At 41.2% G+C, this 23,113-nt stretch overlaps 1 protein-coding gene across 11 annotated transcripts in view; it reads right to left on the minus strand.

Annotated features, from left to right (window-relative positions):
* Nucleotides 1-17,069: 17,069 nt before the first annotated feature.
* LOC111542908 (HMG box transcription factor BBX) overlaps nucleotides 17,070-23,113 on the minus strand; it is a 274,644-nt gene continuing 268,600 nt past the window's right edge. For all 11 annotated transcript variants that reach the window (XM_023212567.2, XM_023212558.2, XM_023212549.2 and 8 more), the window contains one exon: nucleotides 17,070-22,902. In XM_023212567.2, coding sequence (XP_023068335.1) covers nucleotides 22,815-22,902 — 88 coding nt within the window. In that variant the 3' untranslated portion in view covers nucleotides 17,070-22,814. The remainder of the gene's footprint in view (nucleotides 22,903-23,113) is intronic.

The raw sequence follows: 23,113 nt of genomic DNA on the forward strand, positions 1-23,113 counted from the left end.
AGAACCACCTGGTGGGCTCTTCAGTTGCTCCTGCAAAATTAGAGATGCTCAACCCCAGAAATCCTGATTAAGTTGGTCGGAGGTGAGGCTCCAATATCTGTGGTGTCCAGTTGCCACAAGTGAGTGGACTAAGGCTTTACTTTATTGAGGAGGGGCCCACAAATCCACTCCTTAGAGTGCAGCGAGTCCACTGGAAGGGAAGGGGGGCACCAGGGCCTCCTACTCTCCAACTCCCGCCATGTTTCACATCCAGGAGTTTCAGAGCCTGCTCTGCAGGCCCATAGGAGCAAAGAGAAGCCTGCGGAGGGCGTAGAGCTTCCAGCCGGTGTCGAAGTCCCTGAGGCATCCAAGGCCTTGGCAAAGGCCCAACAGGCGGTTGTCATTAGAATCTCCCCGGGGACATTCAGAGCAGATCCCTCAGCGAGCACAGCTTCTAAATTTGTCCTCCAGAATGATTAATCTGTTTAAGCAAATTCCTGGAGCATGATTAAGATGCTCTAATCAAGGAAGGAGATTGTTATGCAGCAGCCTCAGGCACTGATTTGGTGGAAAGAGCTCATGACCAAAAGGCCTCAATAACCTAGTGGCAACAGTGAAGGTGAGAGAGTGGGCTCGGCCAGGGAGACAGGGGAAGGCAGGCCTCGGGGAGGCCGGGAATGTCAGAGGAGGAAAAGGCCGTGAAGGCAGAGGCGTCGACTGATAGAGCGGCTGAGGGTCAAGGGCAACGAGCCCTGTGGCCACACCTTCAGATGTGGGGGTTCGAGTTTTTAACGCAGTAGTAGTTAATAACCACAACCTGCAGTAGTGGTTGTGGAAGTGGCTGTTCTTCCAGAAGAAACAGCTCAAGGAAGGTGAGAATTGGCTTCTTGGGTCCCTGGGGGCTTCTGAGGCTGGAAAGAGCGTCAGGGACCCTTGGGGACTGTTAAAGAAATGGGTGGAGGATGCGGGCAGCTCTCCAGTGATGGACTGAGGTGGGTCCGTGGCACCCACTCCGGCTGCTCACGCCTCTTCCCTGGGAAGTAGAGTTAGACAGCGATGCCCAGATGACATTTCTGGGCCCCTATTGAATGACAGGAGTATATCCTCTCCCCGGGAACCACCAAGTCCTAACAGCACAATGGCCTCTGCCTTGTCTCTGTTTTGGCTGGGCACTGGGGCTACTGCTGCCATGCACGTGTTCTACTAGGGACATGCTGACCTTCCCGTGGTCCCAGGCCTCAAACTGCAATGACAGGTAGGAGCTCCTCCTCCCCTCCTCTGTGCGGCGTGATCTGCAGAGTCAGGCCCACAGCCCCTGCCCACCCTTTCCTGGAGAAGGCTTGAGTGTGAGGGGGGCGAGGACTTGGGGGGCTGATGAGGGGAGACTGGGCAGAGCAGGCAGGGGTGGAGTGGGTGTGTTTGTCATCGCTCCTCTTCCCTGAGTCTCAGGCACCATCTGCCCTCACTGCCTTCCTTTCCACTGTGCTGTGTCACTCTGTGCCTCTGGGTAACTGGCATCTGATCTCATGCATTTCCTCCTGCAAACCAGATGCCCCAGGGCAGGCCGAAGTCACTGATGACAACTCTGAGTCTCCCATTGGCTCTCTGATTTCTTCCCTAACCTGCCTGAGGCCCACCACATAAAGCATCCTTGCAATTCATGCTCTTAAACCAGAAACAGCTCATAGGGCTCTGTGGTCAGAATAGGGAGGATGGAGCATTCAACCCTCCCTTTGTCCTGGGGACTGGCGCTCCCTCACCCACAGACCTCAGCTGACATACACGGTCCCAGAGGTACAAATTAGGGCAAGTGAGGTGAGGACGTGACAGATACAGAGACAAGTGTGAGACATAGGGTGTGGTACCTCTCACAAACATTTGTTACCTCTTTCACCTGCTCGATGGCTCAGCTCCCAGTTAGTAAATTACTTTTCCTTTTGTGACATCAGAACATAGTTTCTGAATTAGGGGCCAGGTTAAGCAGAGGGAAGTGGGCTCAAGTGTGTGAGGTCAGTGCCAAGAAGCTAGAGAAGAGCTTTCTAGGAATTCACGGGGAAGGGAGAAGGTACATTGCTCTGGAGAGAACCATGTCTTTCTCCAGAAGTGGAGCCTCCATACTGTACCAAGGACAAATGCATGCCCTCTAAAGTGAAATTGGCAGGAGCAAGAATAGCAGCCGGTATCTTTCTACAATCCTTGCCTTTGTCACCATCCTGCCGGAGTTCATCTCCCTCCTCCAATTCAAGTGGCTCTTTGAGTAGCATACACAGTCCTGATTCCTACTAAAGTGTTTCCTTAGGTTTGTTGACTAACATTGAAGACAGATTCGAACTCCCTAAAGAGTACAGCTATGGAACAATGTCAATAGCATTAATGCTCTACAAACACAAGATACGTTTAACTCAAATATTTAGATATAAATATTCTGTTTTGGTACGGAGCGCAGATGAAGACACTCTGCTGCTTTTCACTGCTGAGAGCTAGTGAGAGATATCAACATTATTAAATAACACAAACATTTTCCCCTGCAAAAATCCATTGGGGTGCTCTGTGCTGGCCCCGATTATTTTCTAAATTGGCTGTGTGTTGACTCCGTGCTTTGCTTGTTTGCTTTTTTATCTCTCCAGTGGGACAGCTTGCCTCTTGAAGTATGTGTCTCTCTAACCCTGACAGGCTTCAAGTACGCTGTTGCCACTGGAAAGACACAGAGGTGTGGGGGTGTGGGGGTCTGTCTGGTGGCAGAGCCTATGTGTGGCCTAGTCAGCAGGTTACAGCTCTGCCCTGCCCTTCAGGATGACAGCACAGCCCCTCTCAAGGTCACAGCCAGTGTACTGAGACTGAGCAGAACATATGGTCCCTCCTTGGGAGCCTTTGATATTCTGGGCTGGAGTTGACTGATGAGAACCAAATTATACATCCTTATTCTTCCAGGTCAGACATACCAAATGAGGAGGTCCAATGAAGACTTTTGGAGGCCTGAGAAAACTGGCTTCTCTCCAACCACATATTTCAAAATAATATACTAAGACATGAAATAATTCAAGGCTATTTTGGTGCCACCAGTGAATACATTCCGTGCTGGATATCTTCTGCTTGTCATCCTGTTCCAGTCTTTACCTTTCTCCACCCTGCTCTGTGTCTTGTGGGCTGAATGAACAGACTCAGCTAGTTCCACTGCTCTCTAGCTTCCAGTTGGGTTTGGCCACTGGGGGAGGGAGCAGGCACCGAGTGGTGGAGAGGAGAGTGACATCAGTGTCACCATGGGCTGACAGTGGCTCTCTATTGCCCTGCCCACCCAGCACTGTGTCTCGAGGTTATGACCACCCTCCCAGGACCTAGACCCTTCAGGCCTAGGGGGAGAGGGTCCCAGGGCCACTGTCACCCATCCTAGGACCCTGCACTATCTTCTGTGGTTTCCCTACTATTCCTTGGTAAATAGTTCCTTTATGAAATGCAAATTTGCCCAATTCAATTGTACCATCTATTTCCTGCTGGGACTTAACTAATACAATACTGACAGGGTTCAGGACACACTACCCAAAAATATGGCACCTTGCATAGCGAATATTTGAAGCTGAAGGAATGTGAGAAAACTGCAGAAGCAGGAAGGCCACTCTTATCTTGCCCTGCCATTTCCCCCAGAAGCAGATCATAAAACCTAGGAAGGATTTCCTGGCCTTCCCCTGAAGCAGGTCATAGACCCTCATGAGAAAGGGCCCCTCCCCTCCTAGAGGAGAGAAACATCCTTATCTCTGGAGATCAAGGGTCTCAGAGAAGAATCTGGACAAACAGGCCTTGGTAAGTGCCTCCCCCCACCTACCGCAGTTTATTACCATTTAATCATATCCTTTTTGCCCTATCATATTTCTCCATGGCTCTACTCTTCATAAAATCTAGCATAAAACATACAGGTTTAGCCATTTGATATGGTTAGGCTTTGTGTCCTCACCCAAATCTCATCTTGAATTGTAAACCCCAGGTGTTGAGGGAGAGACCTGGTGGGAGGGGATTGGATCATGGGAGGTAATTCCCCCATGATGTTTTCATGATCGTGAGAGAGTTCTCACAAGATCTGATCGTTTTATAAGTGTTTGGTAGTTCCTCTCTTGCTCGCTTCTTCTCTCTCCTGCTGCCCTGTGAAGAGGTGCCTTCCACCATGATTGTAAGTTTCCTGAGCCCTCCCCAGCCATGCTGAACTGTGAGTCAATTAAACCTCTTTTCTTTATAAATTACCCAGTCTTGGGCAGTTCTTTATAGCAGTGTGAGAATGGACCAGTACACCATTTGTCTGTGTCTTCATTTTCTTATAAAGGTTCCCATGTCAAACAAAATGTATACTATTTAATAAATAAGTTTGTATGCTTTTCTCTTGTTAATCTCTTCTCTTATAGGGGCCTGAGCCATGAATCTAGTGAGAAAGATATTTTTCCTCCCCTACTATGCCAAGGTGCCAGATTTTGGAGTAGCGTGTACTGGACCCTGTCGATATTGCATTAGTCAAGTCCCAGCAGGAAATAGATGATGCATTCAAATCAGGCACATGTCAACTTATTTCGAAAATGTTTCTTTTGGTGCCCCAGCCTTGCTGATGCTTTAAGAATATACTGAGAATTTGTCTTGGTAATCTAGTGCTTCAAGTGAGGGCCAGTTTGCAGTACAGAAGGACAGGTCTTGAACTTCCAAAACAAGAGCATCTGCCCTCTATTATTAAAACAGTGTAGATGTGCTCAAAGGCAGATGGCCATTGACAACCAGTGTAGGAGCCCAGGATGGGAATATTTAAAACCAAATAATCAGTACCTTTTTGATAAAAATTCAAAGAGTGATTATGGTTTCTAATTTAGTATTACTGAAGATCACAAACAATTTTATTACCAAAATCTAATTAAATAAAAATGATTTGGTTTCAGCACTGCCAGCTGAAACATTGTAAAGAACCTAAAACATTGTAGGGAAAATATGATTAAAGGATCAAATTTTGAAACTTTTGTGCTCACTTGGAAATCCATCTGTAAACTAAACATAAAATCCTAAGTCCCTCCACCAGCTGAGCGGGCTCCCTTGTGGCCAAGGGGAGCCCAGAAAAACATTAAGACCGAGTTCCCTGCCAAGACAGCACAGGAGGTCAGACACACCTCATTATATTCCCCTTGCATTTATGGTTTAGACACAACAACTGACCAGCATTCATGTGAAAATAGAGATCATAAGACGTAAAGAACAGACTATGGCAATAAGATACTGAATTATAAACAGGACCCAAGGCTATGCTGGGCAAGGGTTAAGTCGCGCTCCCCCTACACTGAAGGAATAGACTATGCTCTTAACTGCCACAAGGGTTTTCTTTTTCTCTGGCAGCTGAAAAAGCACTGGCCTCGAGATAAGCAATATTAACACAATTTGCAGCTCACCATCAGATGCTGAGTAACTAGCCCCCTGTTCCACCAGCCATAACTAACAGCTTTGATTGGACAAGAGGCTGATTTGAGTAATTTTTCAGTAACTGGTTTTGGCCAGTTTACGGAGATTGTGCACTTGCGTGCCTTCATGTCCTGAGAAGACCTTCTGACATCTAGAGCCTAACATTTAAATGTTAAGTCTCCACCCCAAAGTGAACATGGATGTAACACACATGTTTGTTCAATACCCATGTGTCAGGACCATCTTCATGAATATTCATAACTTCTCCTGTAACCTGTTGAATAGGCATGCTTAACCAACCTGTTCAGCCTAAAGCTCCTACTCCAACCCCTCCTTTTTTGAAGTGCCTCTCTCTGGTCTTGGCTGGAGTCTCGCTTTCCAGCCTGTGGGATGGGATAGTCACCATGCAGGCTGTAATCCTAAGTCTCCCCTCTTTTTCTAAATTTACAAATTGTGTGTTTTTTTGTTTTGTTTTGTTTTGTTTCTTTTAACACATCCATGCTTTTTCTTTCTTTATGCCAGGGTCTTTCTGCTTCCTGTAGAAGATAAACGAGTTACTCTACTGCCAACAGTGAAAGATGGGTTGGCCTGTGATAAACCTGATTCTGTGGGTCAGAAATAGATTTCAGATGGCTCGTCCTGATTCCAGGCTAATTAGTTATATCCTTTGAGAAGCCTCTTGGCTCCCTCAGGCAAAGGACCAACTCCCTCCACGGCATTCCTAAAGCACTGAAAACATTAGTATTTTGTATTGCAATGATCACATTTCTTGTCCTCCCAACAGATTGTGATTTTGTTGAGGGCGGAAATAAGATCTTTCCCCGCTGTCTCCCGCATGAACATGACCTCTCCCCCGGTTTTCAGTGGGCTCAGTAGATGCTTGCTGAGTGAATGGATAAATGCATCTGTGTGAGAATGAAGATACACCACCTCTCAAAATAGATCCATCCTTCTCAGATTATGTTTTCAGTCCCTAATCAATGTAGTACGAGCAAATCTGCTATGAAATGGGTGTCCTAGTAGTGGCAAAGTTTGTAAGTCATTTTTTTCTAAACCTGAAACACTGAAGTGGTTTAGTCAAACACAAGTCACAACTGCCTCCTTTTTGAACTGCATCAGGACTTTCTGATGAGTATACTTATAAATATATTATTTCATATCTCAAACAAAGCTAGAGCACCTGTATAAAATGTGATGACTGTCCTCCAGAGAGATTAATTTCCTTTCATTTCATTTAGATACCATGTTTACCTTTTTTTTTTTTTTTTGGTATATGAACCATTTCACGAAAAGAACAAGTTTACCAGTGATTTGTTTTTTCCTTTCGAAGTAGAGAATAAAGACTTGTTGAGGCCCAAAGGAGGAAAATGTCATTTTTTTAAACTTACTTTACCTACTTTATTAAACAGAAAGAGGGCATTGAGAAAATTAGCATGGCTTTTTAGCAGCGCAGCTGTTCCTCTTTGGTGATAATCGAGTAGACACTTGGAGGAGGCTTTCTAATTTTTTGTTGACTTAATAGACTTTATTTTTTACAGTACTTTTAGATTTACAGAAAAATTGAACAGAGAGGACAGAGAATACCCACATACCCCTCTTTTTTCCAACTCCCTCCCACCTCCCCCACCAGCTTTCCTTATCATTAACATCTTGCATTAGTGTGGAACATTTGTCTTATAATTGGTGACCTAATATTGATACATTATTATTCAGTAAAGTCTATAGTTTACATGAGAGTTCACTTTTTGTGTCACACATTGTGTGTGCTTTTTTTCTGTTTTTGTTTTGAGACACAGTCGCTCTATCGCCAGGCCAGAGCACAGTGGCATGATCTTGGCTCACGGCAACCTCTGCCTCCTGGGTTCAAGCGATTTGTGCCTCAGCCTCCCGAGTAGCTGGGATTACAGGCATGCACCACCATGCCAGGCTAATTTTTTTGTACTTTTAGTAGAGAAAGGTTTTCACCATGTTGGCCAGGCTGGTCTTGAACTCCTGGCCTCGAGCGATCTGTCCTCCTTTGCCTCCCAAAGTGCTGGGATTACAGGTGTGAACCACCACAGCTGGCCTGTATGGGTTTGTTTTTTTTTTTTTTTTCCTGACAAATGTATAACGTTATGTATCCACCATCATAGTATCACACAGAATAGTTTTTCTGCTCTAAAAATCCACTGTCCTTCACCTATTTACTCCTCCCTGAACCTGAATCCCTGGCAAATACCAATTCTTTTACTGGCTATATAGTTTTGCTTTTCCCAGAATATCATATACAGTAGCTGGAAGCATGTGGTATGCAGCCTTTTCAGATTGACTTCTTTCATCTAGCAATATGCATTTAAATTCCTCCGTGTCTTTTTGTGACTAGAAAGCTCACATAATATTCAATTGTCTGGATGTATCACTGTTTGTTCATTCACCTCTTGAAGAATATCTTGGTTGCTTATAGTTTTGGCAATTATGAAAAAAGCTGCCGTAAGCATTCATGCACAGATTTTTTGTGTGTGGACATATGTCTCTGTTCACTTGGCTAAATATCTAGGGACATTTGCTGGATTGTATGGTAGGACTATGTTTAGCTTTGTAAGAGACAACCAAATTGTTCCAAAGTGGCCGTAGTGTTTTGCATTCCCACTAGCAATGAATGAGAGTTCCAGTTGTTCTACATCCTCTCCAGCATTTGATATCATCAGTGTATGGGATTTGGGCCATTCTAATAGGGACATAGTGGTATCTCATTGTTGTGGTAACTTACAAGTCCCTAATGATATATCATGTGGAGTATCTTTTCATATACTTACTATCTATAGATTCTCATTCCTGAGATGTCTATTCAGATCTTTTGCCCACTTTTTAATTGGATTGTTTCCTAATTGTTGAGTTTTAAGACTTCTTTGGATATTTGGGGTACAAGTGCTATATGAGATATATGTTTTGCACATATATTTTTTTTCCCAGTCTATGGCTTCTCTTTTCATTCTCTTAAAGCTTTTTCATTTTTTAACCATTATATTTGTATATAGCATTTTAGAGTTCACACAATTTGTTCAAATGTAATATAGCATCCCCAAATGACCCGTGGAGCTAGATGTTATTATGGCCACATTAGAGATATGTTGGCACTGCACTACTGAGTTGCTGCAGAGCTGTACAAACCAGCTCCCCTCCTCCCAGCCTGACTGACTCCTGGGGAATGTATGTTTGTTGCTTGTGCTGGGCCGAGGGTTTGTATTAAGGAAGATCCTGATTTTCAGAGTGCCCAGTCCTCCCACCCCTATCACTTACATGAGGCTGATGCTCTCCATCCAGTGTTTAGCCGCCATCCTGGAGTGATTGTCCTCCAGCCCCCACTGGGGGCAGATACCTTGAGCCAAGAAATTTAAAAATTTTTTTCGGAGTCCAAGTGATTGTCCTGGAAACTCCTTCTCCTCCTTTGGCAGAAACAAAACAAACAATACCAAAGCAAAAAAAAAAAAAAACAATGAAACCCTATGAACTTGCGTCCGGAGTTGGTTCCTTCCAGTGGGTTCGTGGTCTTGCTGACTTCAAGAGGTGAGTCGCGGACCTTTGTGGTGAGTGTTACAGCTTTTTTTTTTTTTTTCTTTGAGACGAGTCTCCTCTGTCACCCTAGCTGGAGTGCAGTGGCGTGATCTCGGCTCACTGCAAGCTCCACCTCCCAGGTTCACGCCATTCTCCTGCCTCAGCCTCCGGAATAGCTGGGACTACAGGTGCCCGCCACCACACCCAGCTAATTTTTTATATTTCCAGTAGAGACGGGGTTTCACCGTGTTAGCCAGGATGGTCTTGTTCTCCTGACCTCGTGATCCACCCACCTCCGCCTCCCAAAGTGCTAGGAGTACAGGCCTGAGCCACCACACCTGGTGGAGTGTCACAGCTCTTAAAGATGGCACAGACCTAAAGAGTGAGCAGCAGCAAGATTTATTGTGAAGGGTGGAAGAACAAAGCTTCCACAGGGTGGAGGGGAGCCCACCCAGTTGCTGCTGCTGGCTGGGGTGGCCAGCTTTTATTTCCTTATTTGTCCCCTCTCCTGTCCTGTTTCTGTCCTATCAGAATGCCCTTTTCTCAATCCTCCCTGTGATTGGTTACTTTTAGAATCCTGCTGATTGGTCCATTTTACAGAGCGCTGATTGTTCTATTTCACACAGTGGTGATTGGTCCGTTTTACAGAGTGCTGATTGGTCCATTTTACAGAGCACTGATTGGTGCATTTTATAAACCTCTTGCTAGCTACAGTGCACTGATTGGTGTTTTTACAGAGTGCCGATTGGTGCATTTTATAAGCCTCTTTCTAGCTACAGAACGCTGATTGGTGCATTTTACAATCCCCTTGTAAGACAGAAAAGTTCTCCAAGTCCCCACTCGACCCAGGAAGTCCAGCTGGCTTCACCTCTCAAACTGACATACTGCATTTTGGCTCAGTTGTGAACACATTTACTAGGGGCTGCTGATCACCACCTTCAGAATCTCAGCAGGAGGGTAACAACCCCTGAAATTAATGGACTATTGAGACGCTGAATAAGCTTCTTCAGTGTGAGTATTACTAAAGTAGCAAGAAATTATGATGACGATGCACTATGGATAATCCTAATGATATCTTCCGTGCACAACCTCCACCTACTTGGATCCACCAACCTAAAGCAGCATTGGGGTCTCTGAGTTTTGCATCATTCCAGAGTCTAGAGATTTGTCTTCTAGTTTTTGCTGAATTAAATAAAAACAGAGTTAACAATACAAAGACTTTCACGGAGTGGTTAATGGTGTGAGTGATGTCAATAAGTATTTGGCAGCATCTGCTAAGGATAATCTGAGAGGAACAATCAGGAATTGACAGCCCTTCTTTCAAAGCAAAATTGCCTGGTTCTGGTGATATCAGTCGTTATTGGCTTCCCCGCCTGCAAAAATGTCACACAGTAATTCCAATAGAGTTGTTTACACAAGTGGAAAAATCTGACTCCTTGATAACATGTTTCAGTTGCAAACCACTCTAATGACACTCAATGGTTTTCTAGTAAGAGAGAAATTTCCTCCAAACTCAAGAAGTTATCTGGGAACAGTGCCCTTCTTCAGTCGGGTTATTTATGTTCATTGGGCTAATGGTTTTTGTCCAGTAATACATTTAAATTGCTTTCCATTTTACTGTTATGCTTCACTATCACATTTCAGAATGTCGCTTCCCTTCCTCTGTGCAGCTGGCAATTTTTCTCAAGTATGCGATGAGAGCATTGTCCTTTCGAAGTCATTTGAAATAGATCTGGTCTCAGCCATCTCAGGAGAATATTCTCTGGCTGATAATCATAGCCAAGTGGAATGTACAAATGAAGTGAAGCTGCCTAGCAGTTCCTTTCTCTCTGGTTTCCTGGAGGCCTTGTTGCAGGGCCACAGTGCACCTATTGATCTGGGAAGAAGCCAGACATTCAGCCTCTGATGATACCTAAGAAACAGTTCTCCAGCTCTGGTATAAGAAGTGCAAGGAAATTGAGAGGAGACACTGTCTTCAAATGATTTACAAACTGAGTCACACATATCTGGCATGGATAAAGAAAAAGAGGTTCTGTAGAAGTGAACACAGTTAGGTTTATACAACCTTATAGAAGCAATTGCTCAGTAAAACCAGCAGCTTATGAGCAACGGAAGGGATAAGCCCATATCCTTTATTTTGAGTTTTTTTCTCTTTATTAGAGATAGGATCTTGCTTTGTCACCCAGGCTGGAGTGCAGTGGCAGGATCGTGGCTCACTGCAGCCTCCAACTCCAGGGCTCAAGCAATCCTCCTGCCTCAATTTCCCAAGGAGCCAGAACTACAGGTGCATATAACCACACCTGGCTAATTTTTAAAAATTTTTGTAGAGATGACGTGTCGCTTTATTGTCCAGGCTGGTCTTGAATCGCTAGCCTCCAGTGATGTTCTAGCCTCAGCCTCCCAAAGCACTGGAATTATAGTCTCGAGCCACCACACCCAGCCTAAAACCCATATTTTCTCAAAAATGGAAAAGGTAGATGAGGCTGTTGAGTGACTCTGAAGCACGTATAATTCTGTGTAAACATCTGGAGTAATTAGTGCAACACAAGTGCTAAAAAAAAAAAAAAAAAGCTGTATTTAAAAAAAAAAGCAGAGGCAAAGGGGCGGGACAAGTGCCCATTTCTTAGCCTTTGTGTGCTGGCAACACAAGGTCATTGTTTACATGACAATGGATCGCCTTTGTGTCTGATGCTCAAACCCGGAAGTGTGTATGTACATTGTAAGTTTAGAAGGTACAATTAAGAAAAGCTAATATGAGGTTAACATTCAAATGAAAAAGTTTTAAACTCAAAATAAAATTGACTAGGACAAAAAATGAGGTACTGGGAAGTGTGAGTGGCGCTCTTCATCTGCAGCAGTTGAATCTTGGAAACTCTGGCTCTGTTCCAAAACCTGGAGAATTATGACACTGGCTAGTGCTCCTCAGCGGGGCAAGGTGGACTGTGGGGGAAAAACTGCTCTCTGCTGAGTGACTGCAGTATCTCTCAGCGTCCCGTCTGCTGTGGAATTTTGCCACTTGGTTGGTTCTGCCTTCCCTTTGAATGTGGGTGAAGCCCTGCTATTCCCCGGAAAATATTATTCATCAGTTAATTTCTGACTTGCTTCATCTTGCCACCACTAATTACTGATGTTGCTGCTCTCTGAAGTAGGCTCAAAAGCTGAGACAAATTCTATCTAAAATAGAACTTTTGCTGAGGAGCAGGCGGTGGCGGTGGCAGGCTAGAATGTCACACAAAGGCAACTCGGAAAAGTGCACACCAGGACCAGAAAACCATTTGTTTTGAAAGGAGACATATGGGCTGGGCGCAGTGGCTCACGCCTGTAATCCCAGCACTTTTGGGAGTCTGAGGCGGGGCGGATCATGTGGTCAAGAGATGGAAACTACCCTGGCCAACATGGTGAAATCCCGTTTCTACTAAAAATACAAAAACTAGCTGGGCGTGGTGGCGGGTGCCTGTAGTCCCAGCTACTCAGGAGGCTGAGGCTGGAATCTCTTGAACTCAGGAGGTGGAGGTTGCAGTGGACCGAGATCACGCCACTGCACTCCAGCCTGGTGACAGAGCAAGACTCTGTCTCAAAAAAAAAAAAAAAAAGAAAGAAAATAAAAAATAAAAATAAAAGAAGACATACGGAATATTGGATGTGTGGGCAGGGGAGTGAAAAAGAGGAAGCCAAAAAAGTAATTCACATGGATAAATGTCCATATATAAAAGAAAATATCTTGGTCTGAGTCCAATTTCAGTGTCCCAAGGAGGAATGTAGCATACTTATTAGGGTCAACCCCTATGCACTGTGGTTAGAATTTTAGGTGCCGTATCAGGTGGGCATGTGGAGGTGTCTGAAGACAAGCATCCTGCCTGTTGCTCAGCCAGTCCTCTGTACACATTAGGTGCTTAGGAAATGTTGCTCCATATGTCACCAACTCGCTTAAAGTCAGATCTTTGAGAAGTGGGGAGAGGAAGTTCAAATTAAACCTTTGGCAACACAGACTTTATTGATTGAATCTTCAGAGGCTGCAGACAGGTGCCTGATGAACTTTAAATTAAACTCTAAATGTCTACAACTTTGCTGCATACATACATAAATTACAGTGCAGCTTGCACACCTAAGAGAGATGGTTTTGCTTTTTTAAAAGATGTTTTCAGAGTTAGAAGAAAGAATTCCTTTAACTACCAATCCCAGAAAAGGGGATTTTGATTTGGTCACACGAAGGTGAATGTTTAAAAAGTAGAAACGAAATCTTCCCTACTCCCAAAGGAAAAGTAATCCCGGAGAGTCCTGTAAGAATGGGTGCCTTCTGTAGTAAAGTCCTTTTTTAAGGATGAGGATTAGCAAGGGCTCACGTGCCCAATTTAAACCCAAAACGAAGTGGGGGCAGCACACATCAAAAATGAGAACCCTTTATAGCAGCTCCTTTTTGTTCCAGGAATCCTCCTAGAGCAAAGGATTTCTTGAGTCATCCCCTCAGCCATAAAAACCTTACCGCTATTCTCAGTGAAGAAAAAAGTAAAAAAGAAAGGGAAATCTAAAATAACTCTGGTGGGCGCAGGGTGCCATCATTGTAGAAAAAAATCAAATTTCAGCAGTATGTGAGAGCTAGAACTAAGGTGAAGAAAGAAGGGTATGGCAAAGGGAGAAGGAAGAGTTGGGGAATCACACTATCTGGCGACAGAACCACCTCCTTCCTGGGCCAAATGTTTGAGCTGTACTTCCTGACCTTAGTTTCCAAATATTCTTAGGCTATGTCAAGGCTGTAGCTGGTGCACTATCCAGCCCCACAGTGACATCAGTCCTGGAACCAGCCAGGGTGAGAAGCTCCCTATCCTAAGCCACTCAGAAAGGAAATGTACACAGCATGATGGATCTCCCCCAAAGACTCTGATCACATCTTTGTCAGTCTTGGAGCTCTGTGGCCTTGTCTCAGCAGTTCCTTTTTTCCTTGCGCTAAGATCTTTTCTGTGAGAAAAAGCTTTAAAAATAAAAATTTAAAGAACTGTAACACGTCCATTTTTTTCTTAATGTCTTCAAAATGCAGATTATCGAGTTTCTCATGAGCTCTTATGTCATCTTCCCCTGACAGACTTTGATCCCCAACTTCATCTGTACTGCAGTTCAACAGACTGTCTCTAACCCCTGCTAGACTGTCTTCTTGGTACTTGCACATAATAGACATCCTATGCAGATTTGCTGAATGGATTATTGTTATGGGTGCACGATATGAGCTGTGGGCAACAGAAAACTCTTCTGAAGTCAAAGCATGGGAGATGAAATAATTTTTCATGGGCTTTGAAACAGAGTAATGGAATGAAGAACTGTTTGTAAGCAATTTTATTCTAACAATACAGTTTTGATTTTGATTGACATACAATACAGGTTTTAATGCAGGTGAGGCTAGCATTCACGTGTTAAATACTTCATATCCTATGTATTAAAAGGTTTAAGGTATTCAAGGATTCATGTGCAGAATATTGCTTTTAAATTTATTTTTAACACACTACCAAATACCCAAGCCAAGATATATGGTATGGGAAAATAGAAACTATTAAATTTTATAAAACAATGTCTAAATTTTTCCAGTATTCATCTCAAGGATTATGTATCTTGACCTGGGAGAAATTTTTTTATTCTACAAATTTAGCTTTTCTATTAAATATATTTGAATAAATGCTTCAAAGCATATGGTAAATCATTACCTGTTTTTGTATCTATTACATTTATATTGCTTGTACATATTTTTTCAGGGCCTCCTCATATGTTGATTTCTGGAGGATATAAATTTTATCTGAAGTTTAATTGGCCTTTTATAAGCACCATAGATAATGATGCCCAACAGTAGAAAAGATCAGGAAAAAATCATTGTACTTGACCGTATTTCTTGGACATATTTTCACGCTGGCTTTAAAACCATTCTAACTTCTAAACATAAGATATCCACAACCTATTTTATATAAACTTCCCCTTTCCCCCTTTCATCCTCTATCATCCTTAAGAGACTTTCAATCCTCACATTCTTCTCTTCTGACTCTCCCATATACAACCCTGCAACAAAATGACCTTTTGTAAAATTCCAAAGGGTTAAGGAATCTCCAAGTGGGGTGAGCCAAACTATCATCTTATCTCTTCCAGAAAGAGATTTCATTTCATGCTTTAATTTTGGGCCAACTGAACTAGCATTTCAGATTTTTAAAACCTTTGGCAACTTGCCTTCCAGGGCTCATCTAAAATATTCTCTCTACCCCTCCAACAGATTTTTCTCTTGTAAGTATAGGGGAGAAAAACAATGCAGTGGGAATAGTGTGGGAGGGAAAAGTGTAAGGACATACAGTTGACACAAATCTAAGTTTTAGCCTTTGGGCCTTTCGAGTCATTAGGTCATCTGGGGAAAAAAGAATCATAAACAACACTCCCCACCCAACCCCTAAAAAAAAGTCACCATAGAGAAGGGCTCTCTTTGATGAAGTAAGGTAAAAGTCTCTCTGGACACCATGGATCAAAAAAAGGGTAAATACAGAGAGAGCAAATCCAAACAGTGTCTTCTAATTCCAGATGACTTTCACTTCAGCACTTCTGTAATCTGGGTTCATGGGTTCCTTTATGCTTTAGACAACATTTTTGGAATCATGAGGAGAAAATATTTAAAAAATTAAAATCTGTGTGTACCAAAAGATTCACTTTTAAAGGCTTCTCTGATAATTTTCTCAGATGAAATATTTCTGGGATTTGCCTATCTTCTGGGGTAGGTAAAAGCGAAAAAACAGAGGTGGAGGAAAAAACAGACACAGATAAAAGAAGGCTGGAAAATGTTATTTGTTGAAGCTAGATTATGTGTATATGGAGTTCAAAATACCCCTCTACTTTTGCATATACTGTATTTGAAAATTCCTATAATTTCAAAAAGGCAAAAAGGTTATAAACTATGATCCATAATTTTATCTTTAGTATAAATCCTTTTAAAATATGTATGAAATGGAGTATTATTAGTTTTAGCTGACTGTTGATTAGAACCACTTTGTTTTCCCTTGCAATAGGTTTTACGTTCTATTCAAAAGGATGGGTGCAATTGTGTAATACACATAGGACTATAAAACTACACTTATGTATATCCTATCACTTTTTTTCCTAACAGAATTTTACTCTTTGGTATGGTCCCCATGTTCCCTGTCTGTCTCTCTCTCTCTCACACACACACACACGCCTTATTCTCAGCAATGGAAAGGAGGTGTGCTGGAGTATCTCGTATAATTCAATAGACAGGCTAATTTCACAGAAAAATCTTGCATAGTGCTACATATAAGTTATGAGTTAACGGGTGCAAATTTTTACCTATTCTGAGTTTTCCATATCATCAAATCTCCTGAAACAGCTTATCTCTACAGCATCAAAGTTTATCTTGAATAGTTATACTCATCATATCTTTTGAATGTACTTAAAAAATGCTTAGAGTTGGAATTAAAACAATACAATCAATAATTACCATTTAATGGGCATTTATGCTACAGGCCCTATGACAGTATTTTCATATATACTCTCTTTGCTTCCCCACAGCAATGGTATGAGGAGGTATCATCACTATCAATACATCTGAATTAGGGAGGTTAAAAAAAAACCCAATGGCACATGGGTAGAAGAACTGTCTGAATGCAAAGCCTATTTGTTGATAAATTATACTGTGTGCATGCATGCGTATTGTTTCCAAACGATTAAAAAAAAAAAAAAAAAACTTAGAAACATTGTATTCAGCAAATCTGAGGTGTGAGTTTATACTTAGGTAACACTCTTAATGAAATCGCTTCCACAGTTTTGTCCTAGTTGAGGGAAAGATGGTGTGTTCTGATCACTTGTCCCAGGAGGGCACCCCAGAAGCGTCCATCCCAAGTGGCGTATCGAAGCATATCCTCTTCTACTGGGCTGGTCATCACCCTACAGTTTTGGAAAAAGCAACCAAGGCTGTCCAGACAATGGCAAATCACAGGCAAACACAGTTTAGGGGGACACATCATTCGATGTTCTAAAATAGTTGAAATATCTTACTTTTATTAATATTTTTCCTACTGTTTTTAGTGAAAATGGTACATTAAAGGCACATACTCTATGACCAGTAGTGTGAACATAAAGAAATATATTTGAATAATATCTTTAAAATATTTCAAAGTTTTATTAAATATTTTTATTGTTTTAAGATCACAGTTAAAGTACTTTAGCATGTTATACACATGACTTACATGTGCAACTTTTAGAAATATCAAATTAGGTATAAGATTTTGAAGAAAGAAATTATATAAATGTGTATATTGACTTTTACTACACATACATCTAAGAAAGCAATAATTCTGTTGTACCATTAAGTGGAAATCATTTATTACATGGCATGTTTACACCAACTCTAAAGAGAACCAAGCCAATTTCTGAAAGCAAAAAAAAAAAAAAAAAAAAATGAGCGATTCAGTCATGCTGAAACTGTCAACAGACTTTAGACCTGGTGGTCAAATGAAGCTGTGGTTAATTTATGACATGTGAGTAAGCAATTCAAACCTATGAGAAGAGTTTATAATCTGGTATGTGGAGTCTCAGGTGACTTTATTCTTTTTCTGACAAATTCCTGAGAGCAAGAGACTTGTTTAGTGCTAATGAAATGGAAAAAACGTTGCTGAGCCAGTTGCTGAGCTCCAGATGGCAAACCTACCCTATCCCCCGATCCGCGGCTCTTAGAGCTGAGGCACTCATGTGAGGAGTCAGGGGACGTGAGCCCACCCATCTGGTGGGCCACAGAGCGAAATCAGTGTTAATGCATGAACATGCACGTCTCTATGATTTAGGTTAGAGCTTGTGAGGTAAGATTTGCATTGTGGGTGGAAGAGTTTTGAGGCATTGAATTAGATCCTTGTTACTCAGTAACCAGCTCTGGCCCAAGTTATCAGGAAATCTTTGGAGGGAGTAGTAATGTTCACAATAACCAGTTCTGTGCATAAAAATCGATTGAAGGGCATGATCAGTTTTGACCGCTGATTGCAAAAAGAAAACAGCGGCCACAGATTTTTCAACCACAAGGTTTCCTCTCTCAATTTAACAGTATAAATCATACCACCATAGATCAAATTTGGCCAGAAGAGGAACCTCTGTGTTTTGTTTTTTAAAAAAGATGCACATTTATATATTTGAAGGAAAGGGTAGCACATATAGATGGGGATTATGAGGAAGTCAAATACATTTGCCTTTTTATTCATGCTTGTTGCTTCTTTGTTCTGAAATATAAGGAAGATAAGGTCCTTAGTGAAATGAACAAAGTTGTTTAATATAGAATATAATAAACTTAGCTATCACTTCCAAACGAAAGTAAAGCAGTCCATCAAACCCTGAATACTTCGCCAGACACATCTGGTAAGATGAACTGAACAACAGCTTCTTTTCAAATTGTAAGTACGCTGTTAGTCAATCTAAATCAGATAATTTTTAAAAATCCAAAACTCAAAACAAAATCCAAATCTAGTTCTTTGGGAATGCTTGTATAAACAAAAGCAACATCTAATTAACAATTAGTATACTTTTTATAAGGTGCAAAATAAGGAGCTATTTGGGAAAGCTAAGTTTTAATTTCTACCTAGCAGTCACTCTGAATACTTTATAGGTCAAATGTAACAATCGCATTTGCTTCTACTGCCCATTTTCAGCAATACATTGTTCTCTCTGGAGGAGGCGGTTTGTGAAGTCAAAACACTGCAGTGGAAAATAGTGGCACTGAAGGTAGAAGCAAAAAAAGACAAACTTTTGAAACAGGACTTACTGAAATGAACTTTTAAAGCCGAGGTAGCCCATTAGGATTGGCCTTACATGAGGGCTCTGTGGAGCAGTGCAATCGAAAGTGAATCTCCTCAACAGCATCACACCCCGCAACATCCCCTTTACAAATGATGGATCCAGGCCTCCTGCGATTTCCTTCCTTTTCCCAGATGAAGTGGTGGTGCCTCTCCTTTGCTGTGTGGAATGCCATCCTCCAGCCTCCAGCTGCTCGTCTTCAGAACACTTACAATTCATACAGTAGTTTAGCAGGCAGCATGGTCACACTGCTTCACATTAATGTCAAATGCCAAACTTGGAACAGAGCTTTTTGGTATTTCCCCTCCCCTCCCCACCTTATAAACAAAACATGGCATTCAGTTTTCAGCTTACTCCTGTTCTGTAGCAATTTGTAATTAGCTTGAGACTTTACATAGGTGCAAACATTTCCATACATTGAGCCAAAGACTGCAGAGTGCAAACAAAATTTTATCTGACTTACAGTAGCATCTGACTTAATAAGAAAACAAAAGGATTTGAACACATTGGATTCTAAATAACCAGACCAGTTCAGATGCTCCTTTTTGTTCATAGTGTTCCATCATTATTTTGTTTCTCCAGCAATTTTGGTGGCAGGGAGTATAATCACACTGCTAACGTTGGAATTATTTTAACATGCTTTGGGACATGGCATCGGGAGAAAGCTCATCTGACAGAATTAAATAAATACATTTCTGATATTTGTGGGGAAAATGACTATCGGAATTACAACAGTAGAATTTATCTTTTAAAAGGGGTTTTAATGAATTAACAGTTTTGATCTAAAATCTGGGAACTAACCTAATTTGGGGACAGGAACCTGTATTTCCAATGTGGCTGTGGGACATTTTTCTTTTTCCTGATCTCATATACAGTACCCAAACAAATAAAAACTTTCAGGATGTCTTACAGTATTTTTTCTTTCACTCAGCTTCTTAGAGCTGCAGTTTCAGTTACTATAATATACTCTACACACTTCAAAATTACATAGGAAATACCCAGAATAACTAAATAAATAAAAGGCTAAAGAAAACTGGAACAGTACTGCGTCTCCATCTGAGACGAAATCTTCTACTTCCAGCATCGCAGAGAAGGGCTAGGACAATTTTTTTTTTTTTTTCTCAAAAGATTTATATACAGGCTTGAATCCAGAAATTAAGGTTAAAAGCATAAATATTGATAATTTCAACTAAATTCAGAATGGTTTCAGAAAGATATGATACAACAATTTAGAATAAAACAAAGCAGAAGAGCATCATATTTTGGTTTGCTTGAGATATATATAAGGTGCAACAACTTTTTCTCTTGAGGATGCTGTGGGACAAATGTTAGTGTAGATGGTATCTGCTGGCAGATTAAAGTACACACTATAGCAATATGATTTTCCAAAAAAAAAAGAACGACAGAAATGAAATGAAAATGATAACAAGGGGTGGGGAGGAGAGCACTACATATTGGTCTGAAATATTTGTGCTAACAAATGTTGTTACCAGAAAATAACAACACTCCTCTCCAGCAGATTCAGGGCACGAGAAGCACAATTACTGAAATCAAGACTTTACTCAGAGAATCGACAAGGTGAGTCTAAGGAACTATAAAGCTTTGCAGGATTTCTGCTACTCTCAGTGCCTAACCGCTTAAAAATTAAGCATTTCTACAAAAAGGTTTGTTTTAAAGTATCTGAAAACAGTCATCTCCAGTAAATTGCCCTCCCACCCCCAACCCTGCCTAAGGGAAAAGCCACTGAGGTTTAGGAAAAGCAGATCAAGTAAGATATTAATCACATAGAAAAAAAGTAATCTTTTGTTTTGCTTTTTTTTTTTTAAAAAAAAGGTCCCATGAATATACAGCAGTCTCTTAAGGAACTCTAGTGAAATGTAATTGGAGGACTGAAGGAGGGTGCTCTGGCAAAAATAGATCTATTCTAACGTGTTCTATAGAATAACAAGTTAGTACCATTGTCAAGGTGCATGTTCTGCACCATACAATTTTTGTTGTTGGTTTTTTGTTTTGGATTTTAGCTAATTATAATCTTCAAATCACTGCTAGCGAGTGGTCCAAAACTCCAACAGCCACCAACATCGGGACCCAGCAATTTCCAACATTCACTTTTTGTTTTGAAATTTAGAAAATATTAATAAAACAGTATCATAGTAAAAATATTATGCTAAAGTCTGGAACTGCTCACTTGATTTATTCCTACACGAATGCAGTTAAGCTGTAACTTCTGATTAACCTTTTACTAATTCCTTCTTCCTCCATCCCCACCAGGAATATCCATTTTTGAGTAATCAGTCCGATGCTTTGCTACCCTCTTTACCTGCTTTGGAAAAAAAAAAAGAAGAAAAACCTCTATATATTTTTTCAATCCTGTTAGTATGTTGTACATATTTTCCAGCACCGGAACTGAAGTAATATCTACAACCATGAGAAGCTAAACCTAGTATGAATAGAGTCATTTTTTGTATGGCTATTAAGTCAAATTACAATTAGAAAAAAAATCATTACAATTCAGTCAAGTATAAATAAGAAAGCTAGATAAAACCATGTAAACTGTCACCATTTAGAGATCTAATTCAAAAGCTTCAAACTCGAACTAGCACTGTCAAAATTCCGCCAGTATGAAAACCATTAAAAATTATTGCTGGAATCCAATAATTAAAATTTGGTAGTTTGTGCTGTGACGCAAGAGTGGGGAAATACTTTGTGCTATAGAACAAATACCCTGTAAAATCTGTAGCCTCAGACTAATTTTGATTTATCACTTTGCATCTGTTGCTAGGAAACAAGACACTGTGAACATCAGGTGGTTAAGTCAATATGTTGAATGTTCTAAGCCAGTTAATCCACTTGGCGCTGGCGTATGTATCGTTGGTTTTATGTTCAAAAGCAACAAAACACAAAAAGGAAACAGAGACTTGCAGGTGGATCTATGACTGAGAGTCCCACTCTGGTCAGGCATACCTCCCTCATCATTGACTCATTACCTCCTAAACAACACAAACTCAAAATGGCTCTAAAAACCTGCAGTGCCAATTAGGCTGTGCATAGCAATTGCAACCCGTCCAGTCAATCTGTGATGGATGTAAAAGGTCTGTAGTTCCAAGTCCACATGAAGTAAGTGTCTTCAATGTGTTTAGAATAGTGAAGTAATACTAAGGTCACTTCTGAATAATATTTTTGTCTTTTTTTTTTGTTTGTATGAACAATCCATTGGTCACCTAGACCCCTGTGTAAAAATAAAAGAATCCTCAAGGCATGAAAACATCAGTAATCTGTAATCTGCAGGACTCTTCCCCTGTCTGGGAAAATATTTGCCACAATTTGCCTCAAGCAAATTCTTCTTGGTCACTCAAGGCTAAGAAAAAAATTCAGATTGTAAGAGTTGTAATTTTCTCTCTCTCTCTCTTTTTTTTTTTGCCAGCAAACTACCATTCTGGTGGCAAATATAAAAGTGCAGAATATATGGACCACGAGGCCGAGCATACACCACTAACAATGGTACATCTGCCTGCCCAGGCTGCTTGGGAGTCTCTGGAACAGGCTTTTTAATATTTATTCTACAATATAAATGTAGGTATAACCTATTATATAAACCATCTTAGAACTTAAATCTCCATGTACAAAAAAGACTAAGAATATCTAATAATAACTAGTGCAGTGCGTCAGTTTTTGTTTTGTTTTGAAAGAATAACTAGGTAATATATGAAACTAGTTTCACACTCTCTGGTTGGTAAAAGAGATGCTGGATGAGCTACAGTAAAGGCAGCCTTTTACCAAGTTACCACCTATTACCGTCAAAAGCCTTCAATAGAAAGCAAAGCTCCAGGACCATTCTGCTTCTGCTCAATATCAGACAGATAACCTTACCCTCAAATATTCTGGGTTGTGAGAGAACAAAGTGGCCCAGGATGCTAACTTCTGCTTCAAGTGAATCTGGGCCATGTGGGGGAACAAGCACTTGTTTGCAGTCTATATTTTCCACCACTTGGACTCACTAGCATCCCTCGGTAAAGACAAGGCTAGGATAGTAGGTAAAGCACAATGTTTTACAATGAAAGGGCGCTTCACTGGTCAGCGCAGGAAATAAGTACAGGAGCCTGTGGCATTTCTTTTGGCTGTCCATCATGGGTGAGCGGAGTTGACCTCTGACCTCTGTAAAATAAAAGGAAGAAAACAGTCACTATTCAGCATATGTTATTAGATACAGGAGAGGACAATGAATAACAGATATGTTCCAATATCTTGTTTAACAGTTACTGCTGTTACTTATGTCATTTGATGAAAACTGTTTTTGCTTTAGAGTTTTTTCTTTTCTGTCCCTTTCCTTATTTTTTTTCCCTTTCCTCCTTCCCATTCTGTCTCC

This window comes from Piliocolobus tephrosceles, unplaced genomic scaffold (genome assembly GCF_002776525.5).
Source record: "Piliocolobus tephrosceles isolate RC106 unplaced genomic scaffold, ASM277652v3 unscaffolded_19, whole genome shotgun sequence".
Classification (NCBI taxonomy): Eukaryota; Metazoa; Chordata; class Mammalia; order Primates; family Cercopithecidae; genus Piliocolobus; species Piliocolobus tephrosceles.